The sequence below is a fragment of the Ranitomeya variabilis genome, chromosome 2, assembly GCF_051348905.1.
Source record: "Ranitomeya variabilis isolate aRanVar5 chromosome 2, aRanVar5.hap1, whole genome shotgun sequence".
NCBI lineage: Eukaryota > Metazoa > Chordata > Amphibia > Anura > Dendrobatidae > Ranitomeya > Ranitomeya variabilis.
In genome coordinates this window covers 465,024,302-465,043,563 of record NC_135233.1, presented here as the reverse complement: position 1 = coordinate 465,043,563, position 19,262 = coordinate 465,024,302, and the positions used below count along the sequence as shown (strand labels likewise).

At 44.3% G+C, this 19,262-nt stretch overlaps 1 protein-coding gene across 1 annotated transcript in view; it reads right to left on the bottom strand.

Annotated features, from left to right (window-relative positions):
- Window positions 1-519: 519 nt before the first annotated feature.
- The window catches only part of BAD (BCL2 associated agonist of cell death), a 35,399-nt gene continuing 16,656 nt past the window's right edge, over window positions 520-19,262 (bottom strand). The window contains exons 3-5 of the mRNA XM_077287581.1: window positions 14,655-14,830; window positions 13,323-13,481; window positions 520-978 (exon numbers count right to left, since the gene is read on the bottom strand). Of these exons, the coding sequence (XP_077143696.1) occupies window positions 13,350-13,481; window positions 14,655-14,830 (308 nt within the window). The 3' untranslated portion in view covers window positions 520-978; window positions 13,323-13,349. The remainder of the gene's footprint in view (window positions 979-13,322; window positions 13,482-14,654; window positions 14,831-19,262) is intronic.

Sequence of the window (19,262 nt, the reverse complement as noted above, 5' to 3'; positions counted from 1 at the left end):
GCAAAGTAGAAAAAAAAAAAAGCTTTTTGTCTTAAACCCGTTTTGCAACTTTAATGGGGTTTAAAAAAAATATATATATATTGCACGGTCGGCTAGAATCTCTCAAAACATCCGTAATGAATAAAATAAATCTAGGGTGGGATGAGCTTACAACTGCATCAAATTTTGCAACTTTTCTCTTTCAAAAAGTCGCAATTGATGAATCGGCCGAAAAAGGAAAAAAAATAAAATAAAATTCTGGAAACCCCCCAAACTGTGACAACAATTGGAATAAAATTATTTATATTTTATTTCAATTTGTTGTCACAGTTTGGGGGTTTCCAGATTTTTTTTTTTTTTTCGGCTGATTCATCAATATATCTATCGAATTCATAAAACAGACTTAAAAACATAAATGTACAAGTGAAAAATAAGCCAAAAATTGTACAAAAAACCCCACATAAATGCGATTATGAAATCAGACCCAGTGTGGCATGCTTTGCTGAAAGTTGTCCTGTTAAGATTTGAAAGAAAAAAAAACATGATTTATTTTTTATTTGATGCAAATTTGATCGCAGCAGCACAATGAGCCGTAGCTCCATCTATAGAAACCAGAGTGTTGTCCATGGTAGAAATGAAATCGCCTCTAATGCTGTATAAAATGCCTAATAAAATTATTTCAGAGGTCGACCCATGAAACATAAGAAAAAAAAAACCTCACAAGTCACATTTCATTGTTCTGTGCTCTTCTTATAAAATCAGTTTTGTTCTTTTTTTTTTAATTAAAAAAAAATAAAAATTTTAAAAAATTCGTATATATAGTGGCACATTGGGTAACTTCAGAGTATGCTCTCCAGTGGGATGCCCATGTCTTGCAAGACTTCATGCAGAAATTTTCGCCTCAGTAGTTCAGTCCATCTTCTGGAAATGGCGACAGTGTAAGGAAGTCGCTGGTGTCCTCTGATGTAGTGAAGAAGAGTACGGCCACCTTGGCGTCAGCTGTGAAAAGAGAGGAACAGAATAAATTTAATATGCAAATGATCTGAGGCATAGCCTACATCTACATTCAAAAGGGGTTTATGTGCATCTGTCAATACAGAATATTTGGCATTGCTTACAGTCAGAATCAAAATGATTCAGCCCCCAATGCAAATTAGGTTTATTAGCGGAATTTACAAACTTCTGTCGCGCAAAAACAATTTAAATGATTAATTTCAACTAATTTATCCAAATTCATCACAAAACGCCACTTTTGCTGACAACTGCAATCAGAATTATTAGCCCAGTTATGAAAAGCATCTTAGTACAGCAGCTCTAGCTGTTACGACCTGCTGCCACTTTGATTCCTAACCGGACACCGGTGTCTGGCATCACTCATGAGGAGTCTTAGCTCATTCTTCATGGGCAACACCTCACGTTCAATAACATTTTTTAGGTATCAGTTCTGCAACCACTTTCTTCAAATCCCACCAAAAATGTTCTATGGGTTTCAAGCCAGGCAACTGACTGTTACCCCACTCTTGGGATTTTTTTTTTTTTTTTTTAAACCACGCAGCTTTGCTGGATTTTCCTTGGTTCATTATCCTGTGAGAAGGACTAAGGACCTCAAAGAAGGCATTAAATTTTCTCCTAGGATTTCCCGGTACTTGACTGAATCCATATTGCCCTCCACATGCTGCAGATTTCCAGTGCTTGAGAAAGCATAGCAGGCCCAGAGCATCACCGAGCCACCATCATGCTTCACTATAGGCAGGGTGTTCTTTTCACCGTATGCTTTCTCCTCCAGACATACCGCTGATCCGTAGGCCTAAAAGGTTGGCTTTGTTTTGCTGTTCCACAGAAAAGAATACCACACCATCTATGGCTTATTTATATGGATATGAGAATATTGGCGCCAACGTTTGTGCTTTGGAGTTAATAGAGAAGACATCTTGGAGTTTAGATATGGTGATCTTGAGTATTTAGTATTCTTCTTACTGCGCAAACTACCAAATTTTGCTGCAGTTCTTGTGCATTCACTCAAAGGTTTCAGACTACCTGCCTCCTCCGGAATCTGGTGACAGTCGGTGACCGGTTCCTTTTTCTACCACGTCCAGGTAGTGTAACCAGTGAACTGGCAAACTACGTTTACAACTGTATCTCTAGGAACATTGAGTGTGCTTGTATCCTTTGGCATTATTTTCTTTGTTTATACAAGGTAACTCTCTTCTCTTACCTTTTTAGACCACGCTCTCTCGAAAACTCAAGAATATTAGTGAACTGGAGGCCATTTCCCCATGAGAAATGAGCCAAGATTCCTAAGGAAAGCTGCCAGAGCCTTGTGTATGGCTACGCATCTCCTTTGCAGCAGGTCATAACAGCCAAAAGGTGTTCTACTAAAAACACCTGTCACGAATGGGCAGTAGTCCGTAAAAGTTGCATTTTTGTGTTGAATTTGGAGAAATCTCTTGTTATATTGGTTGTGTTGAGCCATTTAAATAGTTATTTCTTGATTGGTTTATTTCATGCAACAAAGTTTGTACATTTTATTAATAAACCTAATAAAAATAAAAATTTTGATTGGTTGTATTGGACTTCTTTGGCTGGTCATCAGCATATGCTACAGTTTACGGCATGAACAATCCACTTAACTTAAGTTCCTTATTTTATACCTGCTCCCTGGTACATCTGGAAATCTCTGACCATGCACAGTTGTAAATGTCTAATGTTACAAGCTAGAGGTACGGTCAGTTGTGCACGTGTCAGCTTGTTAGCGCAGATTGACCATAGACATTTATGTAAACAGATGACGGAAATCTGATCTATATAGAGGGAAACGCTAGGAACACACAGACCTTGACGGAAAACAAATAAAGTATTGATTGGAAATCCCGTCACTGCACCTGTAAAATTCTCAGAGGGGTTTAATTTCCAAAATGGGGTCACTTGATTGGGGATTCTGCTCTTCCGGCAATTAAGGGCTCTGTATATGGAGTCCATATACTGTTCTACGATAATTTGTTCTCCACGAGCCAAATAGTGCTCCGTCCCTCCAGAGTCTCTCCACATGGCTAAGTAGCACTGTACAGCCACATATGGGGTATTATCACGTTCAGCAGAAATTGTGGGACAAATTTGGTGCCATTTTTAACTATTTCCCAGTGTGTAAAATTTGGGTCTAAAACAATTTTGGTGCTAAAAATAAATTTTTCTTCACTGCCCAATAGTATAAAATTCGGTGACACACCTGTGGTATCAATATGATCACTGCACCCCTAGGTGAATTTATTCAGGACTGTAGTTTGTAAAATGGGGTCACTTTTGAGAGGGTTCTGCTGTTATGGCACCTCATGGGCTCTGCCAATGGGTCATGGAATCCTCAAATCAGTCCATCAATATCTGCACTATAATATGGCGCTTCTTCCCTTCTGAACTTTGCACTGTGCCTCAAAAGTAGTTTTTGACCACATATGGCTATGTGCACACGTTCAGGATTTCTTGCAGAAAATTCCTGAGAAAAACCTGAAATTTTCTGCAAGAAATCTGCATGCGTTTTTGCTGCGTTTTTTTCCGGACATTTCCCAATGCATTTTATAGTGGGAAATCTGCAAAAAGAACCCCGCAAAATTAATGAACATGCTGCGTTATTTACCGCAATACGTTTTTTTAGCGGAAAAAAACGCATCATGCGCACAAAAATTGCGGAATTCATTCTAAATGATGGGATGCATATTGTATGCTTTTTTTGTGGTTTTATAGCGTTTTTATCGCAAAAAAACCTCGAAAAATCAGCAACGTGTGCACACAGCCTATGAGGTATTGGTGTACTCAGGAGAAATTGCCCAACAGATTGTAAAGTCCATTTTCTATTTACCCGTGTGAAAATGAAAAATTTGGAGCTAAGGCAACAGTTTTGTGGATATTTTATTTTATTTTCACAGCCCAATCAAGTGGCGCTCCTTCCCTCCTGAGAGCCCATATATGGACCATCGGCATACTCCAAAATTTTTAAAAAATGTACCCCAAAATTTGCTGTGCAATTTCTCCTGTTACCCTTATGAGAATGAAAAATTTGGGACTAAAGGAAAATTTGTGGGAAAATTTAATATTTTCCTTTTTTTTTCCCCCCACATTGCCTTAACTCCAGAAATGCACCTAAAGGGTTAATAAACTATTTGAATGTGTGTTTAGCACTTTGAGGGTGCAGTTTTTAGAATGGTGTCACAATTGGGTATTTTCCTTCATTTAGGCCCATCAGAGTCACTTCAAACGTGATGTAGTCTCTAAAAAAAAATAAAAATAAATAATGTTTAAAAATTGATGTTGATGTAGACATGTGGGAAGTGTTATTAACTATTTTGTGTGACATAACTCTCTGGTTTAACCCCTTTCCGACATCGGGCGTAATAGTACGCAGATTTCGGACTCGCCGTTTGGTACAGGCTCCGGCGCTGAGCTCGCACCTGTCCGGGGACATGTCAGCTGATATATACAGCTGACATGTGCCAGCAACATCCGCGGGTGGAATAGCGATCCACCAGTGGCTGTTAACTAGTTAAATGCTGCTGTCAATTTCTGCCGCCCATAGCAAGTGGGCATTTCTGCTACACACAGTGACCTAATCATCGCCTGTGTATAGCAGAGGCATTCAATGTATTGCAGCTTCCAGTCTCCCAAGGGGAGCAAACAAGAAACGCAAAAACTAAATACCCTCTGGTCATGAAGGGGTCAAAGAGCATAAAAATTAAAAGTTTGAAAATTGTGAAATTTGCATCAAATTTACGATATTTTCACAAATAAGCGCAAGTCATATCGAACATATCAGAATCACCGGGATTCGTTGACGCATTTAAGAGTTATTACCACAAAATGACACTGGGTCAGAATTTGAACATTTGGCCAGTCAGAAAGGTGAAAACAGGGGGTGTGTGTGTGTGTGTGTGTGTGTGTGTGTGTAGGGGCGCGTGTGTGTGTGTAGGGGCGCGCGTGTGTGTGTGTGTGTGTGTGTGTGTGTGTGTGTGTGTGTGTAGGGGTATGTAGGTGTGTGTGATGGTTGAGTGTGGGTGTGTGTAGGGGTGGGGGTGTGAAGGTGTGTGTGTAGGGGTGTGTGTATATAGGTGTGTGTAGGGGCGTGTGTGTGTAGGGGTATGTGTATTATATAGGGGTGTGTGAAGGTGTATGTGTGTAGGGGTGGGGGTGTGTGTAGGGGTGTGTAGGGGTGGGGGTGTGTATATAGGTGTGTGTAGGGGTGAGGGTGTGAAGGTGAGTGTGGGTGTGTGTAGGGGTGGGGGTGTGAAGGTGTGTATGTGGGTGTAGGGGTGTGTGTGTGTGTATATAGGGGTGTGTGGGTGTGTGTAGGTGGGGGTGTGTGTAGGGGCATGTGTGTATAGGGGTGTGTAGGTGTGGGGGGGGGGGTAGGGGCATGTGTGTGGGGGGCGTGTGTGTGTATAGGGGGGTGTGTATGTAGGGGTGTGTGTATGAGTGTGTGTATGTAGGGGTGTGTAGGTGTGTGTGTATATAGGTGTGTGTAGGGGCGTGTGAAGGTGTGAGTGTGGGTAGGGGTGGGGGGGTGTGTGTGTAGGGGTGGGGGTGTGTGTGTGTGTAGGGGTGTGTGTAGGAGTGTGTGTATGTAGGGGTGTGTGTAGGAGTGTGTGTATGTAGGGGTGTGTAGGTGTGTGTGTATATAGGTGTGTGTAGGGGTGTGTGTATATAGGTGTGTAGGGGGTGTGTGTGTGTAGGGGCGTGTGTTTGTGTGGGGGGGGTGTAGGGTGTGTGTTAAACACTATGTTCCCCCATGTAAAATAAGAATAAAAGATACTCGCCTCCCATTCTGGTGCCGTTCATGTTATGCCACGTTAGTACTGCAGTCAAAAGAAGAAGTCCAAGTAGTGGAAAACCCCTTCAAGGTCTCTACAGGATATCTCATGGACTTTTCACAGAATGTTGTTCAAAACTGATGATGATGTTTTTATGCCCTTGTTTACGCTCACATTCAAAGACAATGCATATCCTTGGTACTTTCCACATGAGAAGTCTGAGCAGGTTCTCCAAGTCTGAGGTCAGTGGTAAGGCAATTATCTCACCCATGAATGATCACTGATGACCTGACAACTCTCAGAACTTCTTAGTAAGTTAGCAGCATCCTTCACTTCTCTATAGCAGAGGTCCCCAACCTTTTTTGCACCAGGGACCGGCTTTAAGCAAGACCAGTTTTCCATGGCCCGGTGGGGGTGGGGCAGGGGCGGGGCTTTGGTCATATGGGGGTGGGGTTATGGAGGGATGGAGCTTAGTGCATACTTATCATATAATTATGACATTTATAATGAGAATGTGATTCAACTTACCATAGGTTCAGAATGAGTGGGAGCACCATGCTTGTTTCCCTGGTGCTCTGCACCATTATTGCCCCATAGCTGTGCCATATAGTGCTCTGCACCGTTTATTATTGCCCCATAGCTGTGCCATACAGTGCTCTGCACCGTTTATTATTGCCCCATAGCTGTGCCATATAGTGCTCTGCACCATTATTGCCCCATAGCTGTGCCATACAGTGCTCTGCACCATTATTGCCCCATAGCTGTGCCATATAGTGCTCTGCACCATTATTGCCCCATAGCTGTGCCATACAGTGCTCTGCACCGTTTATTATTGCCCCATAGCTGTGCCATATAGTGCTCTGCACCATTATTGCCCCATAGCTGTGCCATACAGTGCTCTGCACCATTATTGCCCCATAGCTGTGCCATATAGTGCTCTGCACCATTATTGCCCCATAGCTGTGCCATACAGTGCTCTGCACCATTATTGCCCCATAGCTGTGCCATATAGTGCTCTGCACCATTATTGCCCCATAGCTGTGCCATACAGTGCTCTGCACCATTATTGCCCCATAGCTGTGCCATACAGTGCTCTGCACCGTTTATTATTGCCCCATAGCTGTGCTGCAATAAAAATAATAAATGACATACTCCCCTCTCTTGCTTGCAGCTCCTCAGCGTCCCGTCCCGGCATCTCTCTGCACTGACTGATCAGGCAGAGGGCGGCGCGCACACTATATGCGTCATCGCGCCCTCTGACCTGCACAGTCAGTGCGGAGAGACGCCGGGAAGATAGAGACAGCGCCCGGCGTGTGGAATGAGGACAGGTGAATATGCGATACTTACCTGCTCCCGGCGTCCCGCTCCTTCCCCCGGACAGCTGGTCTTCGGTGCTGCAGCCTCTTCCTCTATCAGCGGTCACCGTTACCCCTGATTAGAGAAATGAATTATGCGGCTCCGCCCCTATGGGAGGTGGAGCAGCCTATTCATTTCTCTAATGAGCGGTCCCACGTGACCGCTGTACAGGGGAAGAGCTGCTGCACCCAGAGACCGTGGGACGGGCAGGGGGAGCGTCAGGATCGCCGGGACTAGGTAAGTATGCCTCAGCGCCCTCACCCGCCGACCGTGACTCGAGTATAAGCCGAGGGGGCACTTTCAGCCCAAAAATTTGGGCTGAAAATCTCGGCTTATACTCGAGTATATACGGTAGCTGTCAGGTTGGGGACCTCTGCTCTATAGGGTCAGCCACAAGCAGCAGCTCCATGAACCTCACCTTTGAAGCTGCATCTTATCAGTCTGCACATGGTTCCAGGTGATAACGCATCAAAAAGGTAACTAAATGTGCTAAAACAACAAGAGCTGGTTGACAACCAGGTATTTCCCTGAAAGGCATCATCTACCTCCATGTTTTCCTACATTCCTAAACCAAGGACCTACTAAATGCTTGAGTGCACTGTGCACTGGCACATAAGGAGAGGTACACCGGTGTAAGATCGAACCATGGGAAGTGGGGACAGGTGGCCACAAAGATTACATAATGTCCATAAATAATCAAAATACAAAAGAATATTAGAAGATCAGGGATATAGGAAAAGAATAAATGCACACAAGTTGAAAAGGGCACACATGAAATACAGGTACAAGTCCATAGCTAATAAATATTCCAATAATGGGTGTACTTATGTCCGTGCACAATCTCAGTTTACTTATATAGAAAATAATCAATCTGTACCACAGGTTGTCGTATAATGACGAATAATAGTGTATAGTTTCCACCCTGTGACAAAGGCTCTGCCGAAACGTGCGTCAGGGTGGACACGCGCCCATTCAGTAGCCCTGGTATATATGTGGTGACGCTTATCTCCAGGTGGCTTACTTCTTGGAATTCTGTGCTCTACAGGTATCATTGTCAATACTTTGAATAGTATTTTTGGACATTAGATCTTTCTTTTTTGTTTGCTCTCACAAAGTAATGGTCTGATAAGACATGTAAAAGTGCCGTGGAATAAATGGCGCTATAATAAATAGTAATAGCTAACCCGGAAACAAAAATAACTTGTAATGGGGGAGTGGGTGGGGCTGGAGCTAAAGAAAAATCTCTGTTAAGGGGTTTGTTTGTTTTTTAATTAATGGCACACTGCAGTTTTAGGGTATGTGTCCACCTTCAGGATGGCCGGCGGTTTGGACGGAGAGGCAAACCCCGCTCCGCCCTCTTCTGTGACGCGATGATTCCGGATGTGTTCATTACACACATCCGGCATCATCGCACCCCACACATAGGGCCCTGTGTTTTACCTTGCGGCGGCGCAAGGTAAACGGACATGCTGCGATCTTAAAAGACGCGCCACATGTCCGGAATCGCAGGGCCGCCGGGTGCGTGTTACCACTCATAGTGGAGACGGGATTTTATAAAATCCCCTCCACTATGCTGTAACATCTTGAGGCTGCGCAGCTCTGCGAAGCGTCAAACACGCAGAGTTTCCTGAACGTGGAAACATACCCTTAGACCTACATAGTTCAGCATACAAGTTGTGCGGAGACAACCCCTTTAAGTATTAGCACCGGATCCTGTATTACGTGATCTGTATTATTGTTCATGCCCTCTGCGATTATTTCTTAGCTTATAACTAGACTACCCCATTAAATAATTTCATTTTTTTGTGCAAAAATATGGCTTTTTTTGCCAAATTAATTTGTGGCAAAAAATAAATTGACTACAGAGTTTGGCTGCAAGTTAATAAGAAAATGTGAGTGCACTACAAGCACAGTTGGGGGGGATTTTTTTTTTTTTTTATTGGATCCCTAGCATTTTTTTCCCTAAACGAACGAATTCTAGGCTTGGCGTTGGACTAATTGGACGAGTGCTGGACGGCTTCTACCTGGAGCAAAGTATTTTACTCCACTGCACTGACCAGGTTTGGGGATGGAGTATCTCCAGTCAGAGTGCAGGTCTTGTTTTTCATGTGGAAGGTATTCTTCTCTGATACATTTCTCTTTAGAAACAAACAATGCAATCCTGCACCTCTTAACCCCTTCACCCCCAAGGGTTGTTTGCACGTTAATGACCGGGCCAATTTTAACAATTCTGACCACTGTCCCTTTATGAGGTTATAACTCTGGAACGCTTCAACGGATCCTGGTGATTCTGACAATGTTTTCTCGTGACATATTGTACTTCATGATAGTGGTAACATTTCTTTGATATTACCTGCGTTTATTTGTGAAAAAAATGGAAATTTGGCAAATTTCCAACTTTTATGCAATTAAATCACAGTGATATGTCACACAAAATACTTAATAAGTAACATTTCCCACATGTCTACTTTACATCAGCACAATTTTGGAACCAAAATTAGTTTTTTGTTAGGGAGTTATAAGGGTTAAAAGTTGACCAGCAATTTCTCATTTTTACACCACCATTTTTTTTTTTTTTTAGGGACCACAACTCATTTGAAGTCATTTTGAGGGGTCTATATGATAGAAAATACCCAAGTGTGACACCATTCTAAAACCTGCACCCCTCAAGGTGCTCAAAACCACATTCAAGAAGTTTATTACCCCTTCAGGTGTTTCACAGGAATTATTGGAATGTTTAAATAAAAATGAACATTTAACTTTTTTTCACGCAAAATTTACTTCAGCTCCAATTGGTTTTATTTTACCAAGGGTAACAGGAGAAAATGGACCCCAAAAGATGTTGTACAAATTGTCCTGAGTACACCGATACCCCATATGTGGGTGTAAACCACTGTTTGGGCGCATGACAGAGCTCGGAAGCGAAGGAGCGCCATTTGACTTTTCAATGCAAAATTGACTGGAATTGAGATGGAACGCCATGTTGCGTTTGGAGAGCCCCTGATGTGCCTAAACATTGAAACCCCCCACAAGTGACACCATTTTGGAAAGTAGACCCCCTAAGGAACTTATCTAGAGGTGTGGTGAGCACTTTGACCCACCAAGTGCTTCACAGAAGTTTATAATGCAGAGCCGTAAAAATAAAACAAAAATGTTTTCCCACAAAAATTATTTTTTAGCCCTCAGTTTTGTATTTTCCCGAGGGTAACAGGAGAAATTGGCCCCCAAAAGTTGTTGTCCAATTTGTCCTGAGTACGCTGATACTCCATATGTGGGGGGGAACCACTGTTTGGGCGCATGGGACGGCTCGGAAGGGATGGAGCGCCATTTGGAATGCAGACTTAGATGGAATGGTCTGCAGGCGTCACATTGCGTTTGCAGAGCCCCTAATGTACCTAAACAGTAAAAAATCCCCACAAGTGACACCATTTTGGAAAGTAAACCCCCTAAGGAACTCATCTAGATGTGTTGTGGGAGCTTTGAACCCCCAAGTGTTTCACTACAGTTTATAACGCAGAGCCGTGCAAATAAAAAATATTTTTTTTTCCACAAAAATTAATTTTTAGCCCCCAGTTTTGTATTTTCCCAAGGGTAACAGGAGAAATTGGACCCCAAAAGTTATTCTCCAATGTGTTCCGAGTATGCTGATACCCCATATGTTGGGGTAAACCCCTGTTTGGGCGCACGGGAGAGCTCGGAAGGGAAGGAGCACTGTTTTACTTTTTCAACGCAGAATTGGCTGGAATTGAGATCGGACGCCATGTCGCGTTTGGAGAGCCCCTGATGTGCCTGGACAGTGGAAACCCCCCAATTATAACTGAAACCCTAATCCAAACACACCCCTAACCCTAATCCCAAAGGTAACCCTAACCACACCTCTAACCTAGACACACCCCTAACCCTAAGCCCAACCGTAAATGTAATCCAAACCCTAACCCTAACTTTAGCCCCAACCCTAAGGGTACTGTCTCACAGTGGCACTTTTGTCGCTACGACGGTACGATCCGTGACGTTCCAGCGATATCCATACGATATCGCTGTGTCTGACACGCAGCAGCGATCAGGGACCCTGCTGAGAATCGTACGTCGTAGCAGATCGTTTGGAACTTTCTTTCGTCGCTGGATCTCCCGCTGTCATCGTTGGATCGGTGTGTGTGACACCGATCCAACGATGCGTTCCGGAAAGTAAGAGCAGAGCACAGTGGTGACGTCACCGCTGTGATCTGCTTTCACTTTACGGCCGGGAGTCAGTCAGAGCGGGAAGCAGACTGCAAGGGACCTGACGGACACCGGAATGTGAGTATGTACTGTTTTTTTTTTTTTTACTTTTACGATGGTAACCAGGGTAAACATCGGGTTACTAAGCGCGGCCCTGCGCTTAGTAACCCGATGTTTACCCTGGTTACCCGGGGCCTTCGGCATCGTTGGTCGCTGGAGAGCTGTCTGTGTGACAGCTCTCCAGCGACCACACAACGACTTTCCAACGATCACGGCCAGGTCGTATCGCTGGTCGTGATCGTTGGAAAGTTGCAGAGTGTGACAGTACCCTAACCCTAACTGTAGCCTTAACCCTAGCTCTAACCCTAACCCTAGCCATAACCCTAGCCCTAACGGGAAAATGGAAATAAATACATTTTTTTAATTTTTCCCTAACTAAGCGGGTGATGAAGGGGGTTTTGATTTACTTTTATAGCGGGTTTTTCAGCAGATTTTTATGATTGGCAGCCGTCACACACTGAAAAGACGCTTTTTATTGCAAAAAATATTTTTTACGTTACCACATTTTGAGAGCTATAATTTTTCCATATTTGAGTCCACAGAATCATGTGAGGTCTTGTTTTTTGCGGGACGAGTTGACGTTTTTATTGGTAACATGTTTGGGCACGGGAGATTTTTTGATCGCTTTTTATTCCGATTTTTGTGAGGCAGAATGACCAAAAACCAGCTATTCATGAATTTCTTTTGGGGGAGGCGTTTATACCGTTCCGCGTTTGGTAAAATTGATAAAGCAGTTTTATTCTTCGGGTCAGTACGATTACATCGATACCTCATTTATATCATTTTTTTTTTGTTTTGGCGCTTTTATACAATAAAAACTATTTTATAGAAAAAATAATTATTTTGGCATCGCTTTATTCTGAGGACTATAACTTTTTTATTTTTTCGCTGATGATGCTGTATGGCGGCTCGTTTTTTGCGGGACAAGATGACGTTTTCAGGGGTACCATGGTTATTTATATCCGTCTTTTTGATCGCGTGTTATTCCACTTTTTGTGTGGCGTATGAGAATAAAGCGTTGTTTTTTGCCTCGTTTTTTTTTTTTTTTTACGGTGTCCACTGAAGGGGTTAACTAGTGATATAGTTTTATTGGTGGGGTCGTTACGGACGCGGCGATACTAAATATGTGTACTTTTATTGTTTGATTTTTTTTAATTTAGATAAAGAAATGTATTTATGGGAATAATATATATATATATTTTTTTCTTTATTTAGGAATTTCTTTTTTCTTTTACACATGTGGAAATTTTTTTTTTAACTTTTTTACTTTGTCCCAGGGGGGAGACATCACAGATCGCTGATCTGACAGTTTGCACAGCACTCTGTCAGATCACCGATCTGAGTTCCATTGCTGCAGGCTTACCAGCGCCTGTACTGGACCCGGAAGTAATCCCTGCAGGACCCGGATGCAGCCCTGCGGCCATTTTGGATCCGGGGCCTGCAGGGATAGGAGGTAAGAGACCCTCGCAGCAACGTGATCACATCGCGTTGCTCCAGGGGTCTCAGGGAAGCCCGCAGGGAGCCCCCTCCCTGCGCGATGCTTCCCTGTACCGCCGGCACACCGCGATCAAACATGATCGTGTGCCAGGGGTTAATGTGCCGGGGGCAGTCCGTGACCGCTCCTGGCACATAGTGCTGAATGTCAGCTGCGATAGGCAGCTGACACCCGGCCGCGATAGGCCGCGCTCCCCCCGTGAGCGCGGCCGATCGCGCTGGGCGTACTATTCCGTCCTTGGGAATTAGGGCCCACCCCACATGGACGGAATAGTACGTCCAATGGCAGAAAGGGGTTAACGCAGTTGACTGGATGTCGTCTCGGACACTTTTCACTGATCATTCTCTAAATCTGAACACAATTTCTGGCTTTAACTCTCCACAGTAAAGAACTGAATAACAGCTCAGAAGCGCCATTACCTGACTTCAGTCCTCCGCAGAGAACGCTTAGTCCTTCTCACTCTCCGACTCGCTCTTCTCTTTGCTCTTCCATCGCAATAAATTAAGAATCATGTCCCGTATACTCTTGTTTCCAGTCATCTGAGCAGCGGCACCTGCGCTTTTAGGACGGGGAAGACCCTGGGGGACAAAACATAGTGACCAAATTGTATTACACAAGCCGGACAAAAAGAATAAATAATCATAGTAATATATTGGTTATTGGCATAAATAAATCTGCTTCTGAATAGTAGATATGGCAAGACATTATCACTGCACCACATCAGGCCTACTATGCAGAAAAGGCACTGGGGATGCTGGAAACTCTAGTCGGGGGTCGTATTAATCCATAGATATCTGCTGTTTGCAGATGTACAACTGTCCGTCAATCATCACTGACCAGGGCGAGCGCTCCCCTCAGGAGGACTTATTAGGCCGGCGTCACACTGGCGTATTGCATCCGATGCGAGATCATCGGATGCGATATGCTAATGACACTCGGCTCCTGCTCGCAGCAGAGCAGGAGCCGAGTGTCATGCGTCTGTGTTTTGAGCCTCTCGCACAGGGAGGATCGGAGCACAGCTGCGGAGGAGGCAGAGAAATGAATTTCTCCATCTCCTCCATTGCTGGGGTGCGCTTATAACGCACATCATTCGGATGATATCCGAGTGATGTGCGCTGTCTCACTCTCACCCATAGGCTTATATAGGTGCGAGTGAGCCCAGAGTATTCATCGGTCCGAGACAATCGCAGCATGCTGCGATTGTCTAGGACCGAGGAAAACGGCCGACAAAAAGTCGGCTGCTGGGAGCTGCCTCATAGCTGAACATTGGTCCGAGTGCAATGCGATTTTTTATCGCCATTTTTTAAACGCCAGTGTGACACCGGCCTTACTAGCAATTTGCTGCTTTCTGGGATCGGTCCTGATGGCGAATGAGTCTCAGACCACAGGATAGGCAGAGGAGGCATGGTTTAGACTTACTCCTCATTCCACAGCAGCGGCCATAATGGATGTTGGATGACCAGAATGCCAGGCTCAAGGGAGGAGGCAAGAACCAAGGGTACCAGGTAGAGCAACTACACATGACAAATGCAGCCACTTTCAGTGCCGAGATGGAGGTGAGGTTGAGTCGCTTTAGGTTACACCTCTGGATGTGGCGTTTCTCATCTTTCAATAAAATGGCTTCTAAATTGTACATTTGGACCCAAACTTGATAGTTTTACAGAGAGACGAGTAGCAGATCAGCAGCACATCTTTAGGTGATGCTTTCAAGACAACGGGGGAATGACATTTTATAATTCAGCAGTGATTACCGTGAAGCTTTGGTCAAATTCATCACTCATTCTCCTCAATTCTCGTCCATACCGAGCGGCAACCATTAGGGAAGATGGAGCAGAGCGAGAACGTGAACGGAACTGGTTGAGCTCGCCCACGGGGTCCGTCTCCAGCGCCTCGGATGCAGATTCTGTCCGATTGCGAGGTTCTTTTCCTGTAAAAAAAAAATAAAATGATAATGTGATTTATAAAATTAAATGTAAATCAGTTTGCGACATTTCTATCCAGCAGAGCTACAGCCAATGTAAAGCAAAGAGACTGCAGTAAGTAAACTCCTAGGCTGGGGAATAATAGCAAGCTCAGTTGGGCCATATTTAGGAAGCAGTCAGTCTCGCTCCCCTGGTTGAGGTCTACCCCATTCAACCACCTGTCAAAACGTAGAGGTTTTAGAGCTATATTAACACCAAGTATTGTTTAGGGGCACAGTCACAGTCCAGAATTCTAGCAGACATTTCTGCCACATTCATCTGAATGGACTATGCAGAATTCTGTGCACCTCCTGAAGAATCAAACCCATTTGGATTGTGTGAAAAAAAGTGTGTGTGTGTGTGTGTGTGTGTGTGTGTGTGTGTGTGTGTGTGTGTGTGTGTGTGTGTGTGTGTGTGTGTGTGTGTGTGTGTGTGTGTGTATATATATATATATATATATATATATATATATATATATATATATATATATATATATATATATATATATATATATATATATATATATATACATACACACATACATATACACACATACATATACACACACATATACACACACATATACACACACATATACACACACACACACTAGATGGTGGCCCGATTCTAACGCATCGGGTATTCTAGAATATGCATGTCCACGTAGTATATTGCCCAGCCACATAGTATATTGCCCAGCCACATAGTATATTGCCCAGCCACATAGTATATTGCCCAGCCACATAGTATATTGCCCAGCCACATAGTATATTGCCCAGCCACATAGTATATTGCCCAGTGACGTAGTATACAGCAGAGCCACGTAGTATATTGCCCAGCCACGTAGTATATTGCACAGCGGCGTAGTATACAGCACAGAGCCACGTAGTATATTGCCCAGCTACGTAGTATATTGCCCAGCCACGTAGTATATTGCCCAGCCACGTAGTATATTGCCCAGCCACGTATGTCACAGGTTAAAAAATAAACACTCACCTTCCGGTCCGAGGGCCCCTTGTAGTTCTAACATACTCACCATACTTGTAGTTCTGTCGTCTGTGTGCGGTACAGGCGGCAGCTTCCGGTCCCAGGGTGTGATGACGTCGCGGTCACATGACCGTGACGTCATGGCAGGTCCTTCTCGCGCAGGGCCTGTGATGACGTCGCGGTCACATGACCGTGACGTCATGACAGGTCCTTCTGCCATACGATCCTTGCTACCGGAACCTGCCGCTTGCATGGAGCGGTTACCGGAGGGTCGCGAGGAGCGGGAAAGGTGAGTATATAATGATTTTTTTTTATTATTATTTTTAACATTAGATCCTTTTACTATTGACGTTGCATAGGCAGCGTCAATAGTAAAAACTTGGTCACACAGGGTTAATAGCAGCGGTAACAGTGGGTTACCCGCGGCATAAGGCGGTCCGTTACCGCTGGCATCAACCCTGTGTGAGCGGTGACTGCGGGGAGTATGGAGCGGGCACTGACTGCAGGGGAGTAGGGAGGGACTAATCGGACTGTGGCCGTCGCGGATTGGTCGCGGCAGCCATGACAGGCAGCTGGCGAGACCAATCAGCGAACGAATAACCGTGACAGAAAGACAAACAGAAGGACGGAAGTGACCCTTAGACAATTATATAGTAGAGAGAGATAGATATCTAATATATAAAGCTGAATGTGTGTGTGTGTATGTCCGGGATTGGCATCTGAACCGTCGCAGCTACAGCCACAAAATTTTGCACAGTCACACGTCTGGACCCCGAGAGCGTCATAGGCTATATTGTGAGGTGAAATTTTAACCCCGCGCTTTCCAATTCACCAAACAATTTTGCCCCTATCTACATAATGGGGAAAAAGTGAAAGGAAAAGTGTTGGAGGAAAATTAACAGCTGCCAGATGTGAACAAGGGGGACTTAAAGAATGACAGCGATGGTGCCAAAGAGTATATATACTGTACAGTTGCTAAGGTGGGGCCCCGACATGGGATAATCACCACACCACCACGGGGATATGAACACACACACAAAATGCGCCACACACTACCACGTGCTCGAACACATATACCACCCTCAGCGCACATTTCACCACACATACACCAACCTCGCCACATAAAAGTTGAAACACAAAAGTCGTCGCTCAAAACTCGCCACGTGCAAAACTCGTTACACGTGCAAAACTCACCTCATGGAAAACTCGCCACACGCAAAACTTGCACACGCGGAAAAATTGCCACATGCACAAAAGTTGCAACACATGCAACAGTTGCCTCACACAAAACTTGCACATACTCAAAAGGCACCACACATAAAACTCGCCACGCGCAAAACTCGCCATGCGCAAAACTTGCTGCACACAACTTGCTACACTAACCTGTCACATGCAACTCGACACACAAAAAGTTGCTACACGCATGTCGCCACACAAAACTCATCTCACAAAAGTCGCTACATGCATGTCGCCACACGCAACTCAACACACACAACTTGACACACGAAACTCACCCTAAAACACACACAAGTCTGGTATTATCCTTCAAAAATAAAAATCTGATTAATAAGCAGACAAACTACAAGAGCAACAAATGTACCATATAGGAATCCGGCAGCTGTCAGTCACATGACCTGTCTATTACGTGTATGTGTGAGCTAATATATACTGCCAGGGGGTGGGCTTACTGTTGGCTGGGGATTTATCAGGCTGCCAATTTAGCTTACAAATACTGAGGTAAAAATACTGACCAAATAACGTGTGAACGAGGTCTAATACAGGAGGAGATGACATACAGATATACAGTGGGGCAAAAAAGTATTTAGTCATTCAGCAATAGTGCAAGTTCCACCACTTAAAAAGATGAGAGGCGTCTGTAATTTACATCATAGGTAGACCTCAACTATGGGAGACAAACTGAGAAAAAAAATTCCAGAAAATCACATTGTCTGTTTTTTTAACATTTTATTTGCATATTATGGTGGAAAATAAGTATTTGGTCAGAAACAAAATTTCATCTCAATACTTTGTAAAATATCCTTTGTTGGCAATGACAGAGGTCAAACGTTTTCTTTAAGTCTTGACAAGGTTGCCACACACTGTTATTGGTATGTTTGCCCATTCCTCCATGCAGATCTCCTCTAGAGCAGTGATGTTTTTGGCTTTTCGCTTGGCAACACGGACTTTCAACTCCCTCTAAAGGTTTTCTATAGGGTTGAGATCTGGAGACTGGCTAGGCCACTCCAGGACCTTGAAATGCTTCTTACGAAGCCACTCCTTCGTTGCCCTGGCGGTGTGCTTTGGATCATTGTCATGTTGAAAGACCCAGCCACGTTTCATCTTCAATGCCCTTGCTGATGGAAGGAGGTTTGCACTCAAAATCTCACGATACATGGCCCCATTCATTCTTTCATGTACCCGGATCAGTCGTCCTGGCCCCTTTGCAGAAAAACAGCCCCAAAGCATGATGTTTCCACCACCATGCTTTACAGTAGGTATGGTGTTTGATGGATGCAACTCAGTATTCTTTTTCCTCCAAACACGACAAGTTGTGTTTCTACCAAACAGTTCCAGTTTGGTTTCATCAGACCATAGGACATTCTCCCAAAACTCCTCTGGATCATCCAAATGCTCTCTAGCAAACTTCAGACGGGCCCGGACATGTACTGGCTTAAGCAGTGGGACACGTCTGGCACTGCAGGATCTGAGTCCATGGTGGCGTAGTGTGTTACTTATGATAGGCCTTGTTACATTGGTCCCAGCTCTCTGCAGTTCATTCACTAGGTCCCCCCGCGTGGTTCTGGGATTTTTGCTCACCGTTCTTGTGATCATTCTGACCCCACGGGGTGGGATTTTGCGTGGAGCCCCAGATCGAGGGAGATTATCAGTGGTCTTGTATGTCTTCCATTTTCTAATTATTGCTCCCACTGTTGATTTCTTCACTTCAAGCTGGTTGGCTATTGCACATTCAGTCTTCCCAGCCTGGTGCAGGGTTACAATTTTGTTTCTGGTGTCCTTTGACAGCTCTTTGGTCTTCACCATAGTGGAGTTTGGAGTCAGACTGTTTGAGGGTGTGCACAGGTGTCTTTTTATACTGATAACAAGTTTAAACAGGTGCCATTACTACAGGTAATGAGTGGAGGAAAGAGGAGACTCTTAAAGGGAACCTATCACCCCGTTTTTTTCGGTATGAGATAAAAATACTGTTAAATAGGGCCTGAGCTGTGCATTACAATAGTGTAGTTTGTGGACCCCGATTCCCCACCTATGCTGCCGAAATACGTTACCAAAGTAGTCATTTTCGCCTGTCAATCAGGCTGGTCAGGTCGGATGGGCGTGGCTTCTTCCCCCAGATATTGCGTAGTTTTCCGTTGGTGGCGTAGTGGTGTGCGCATGTCCAAGGTCCCCAAT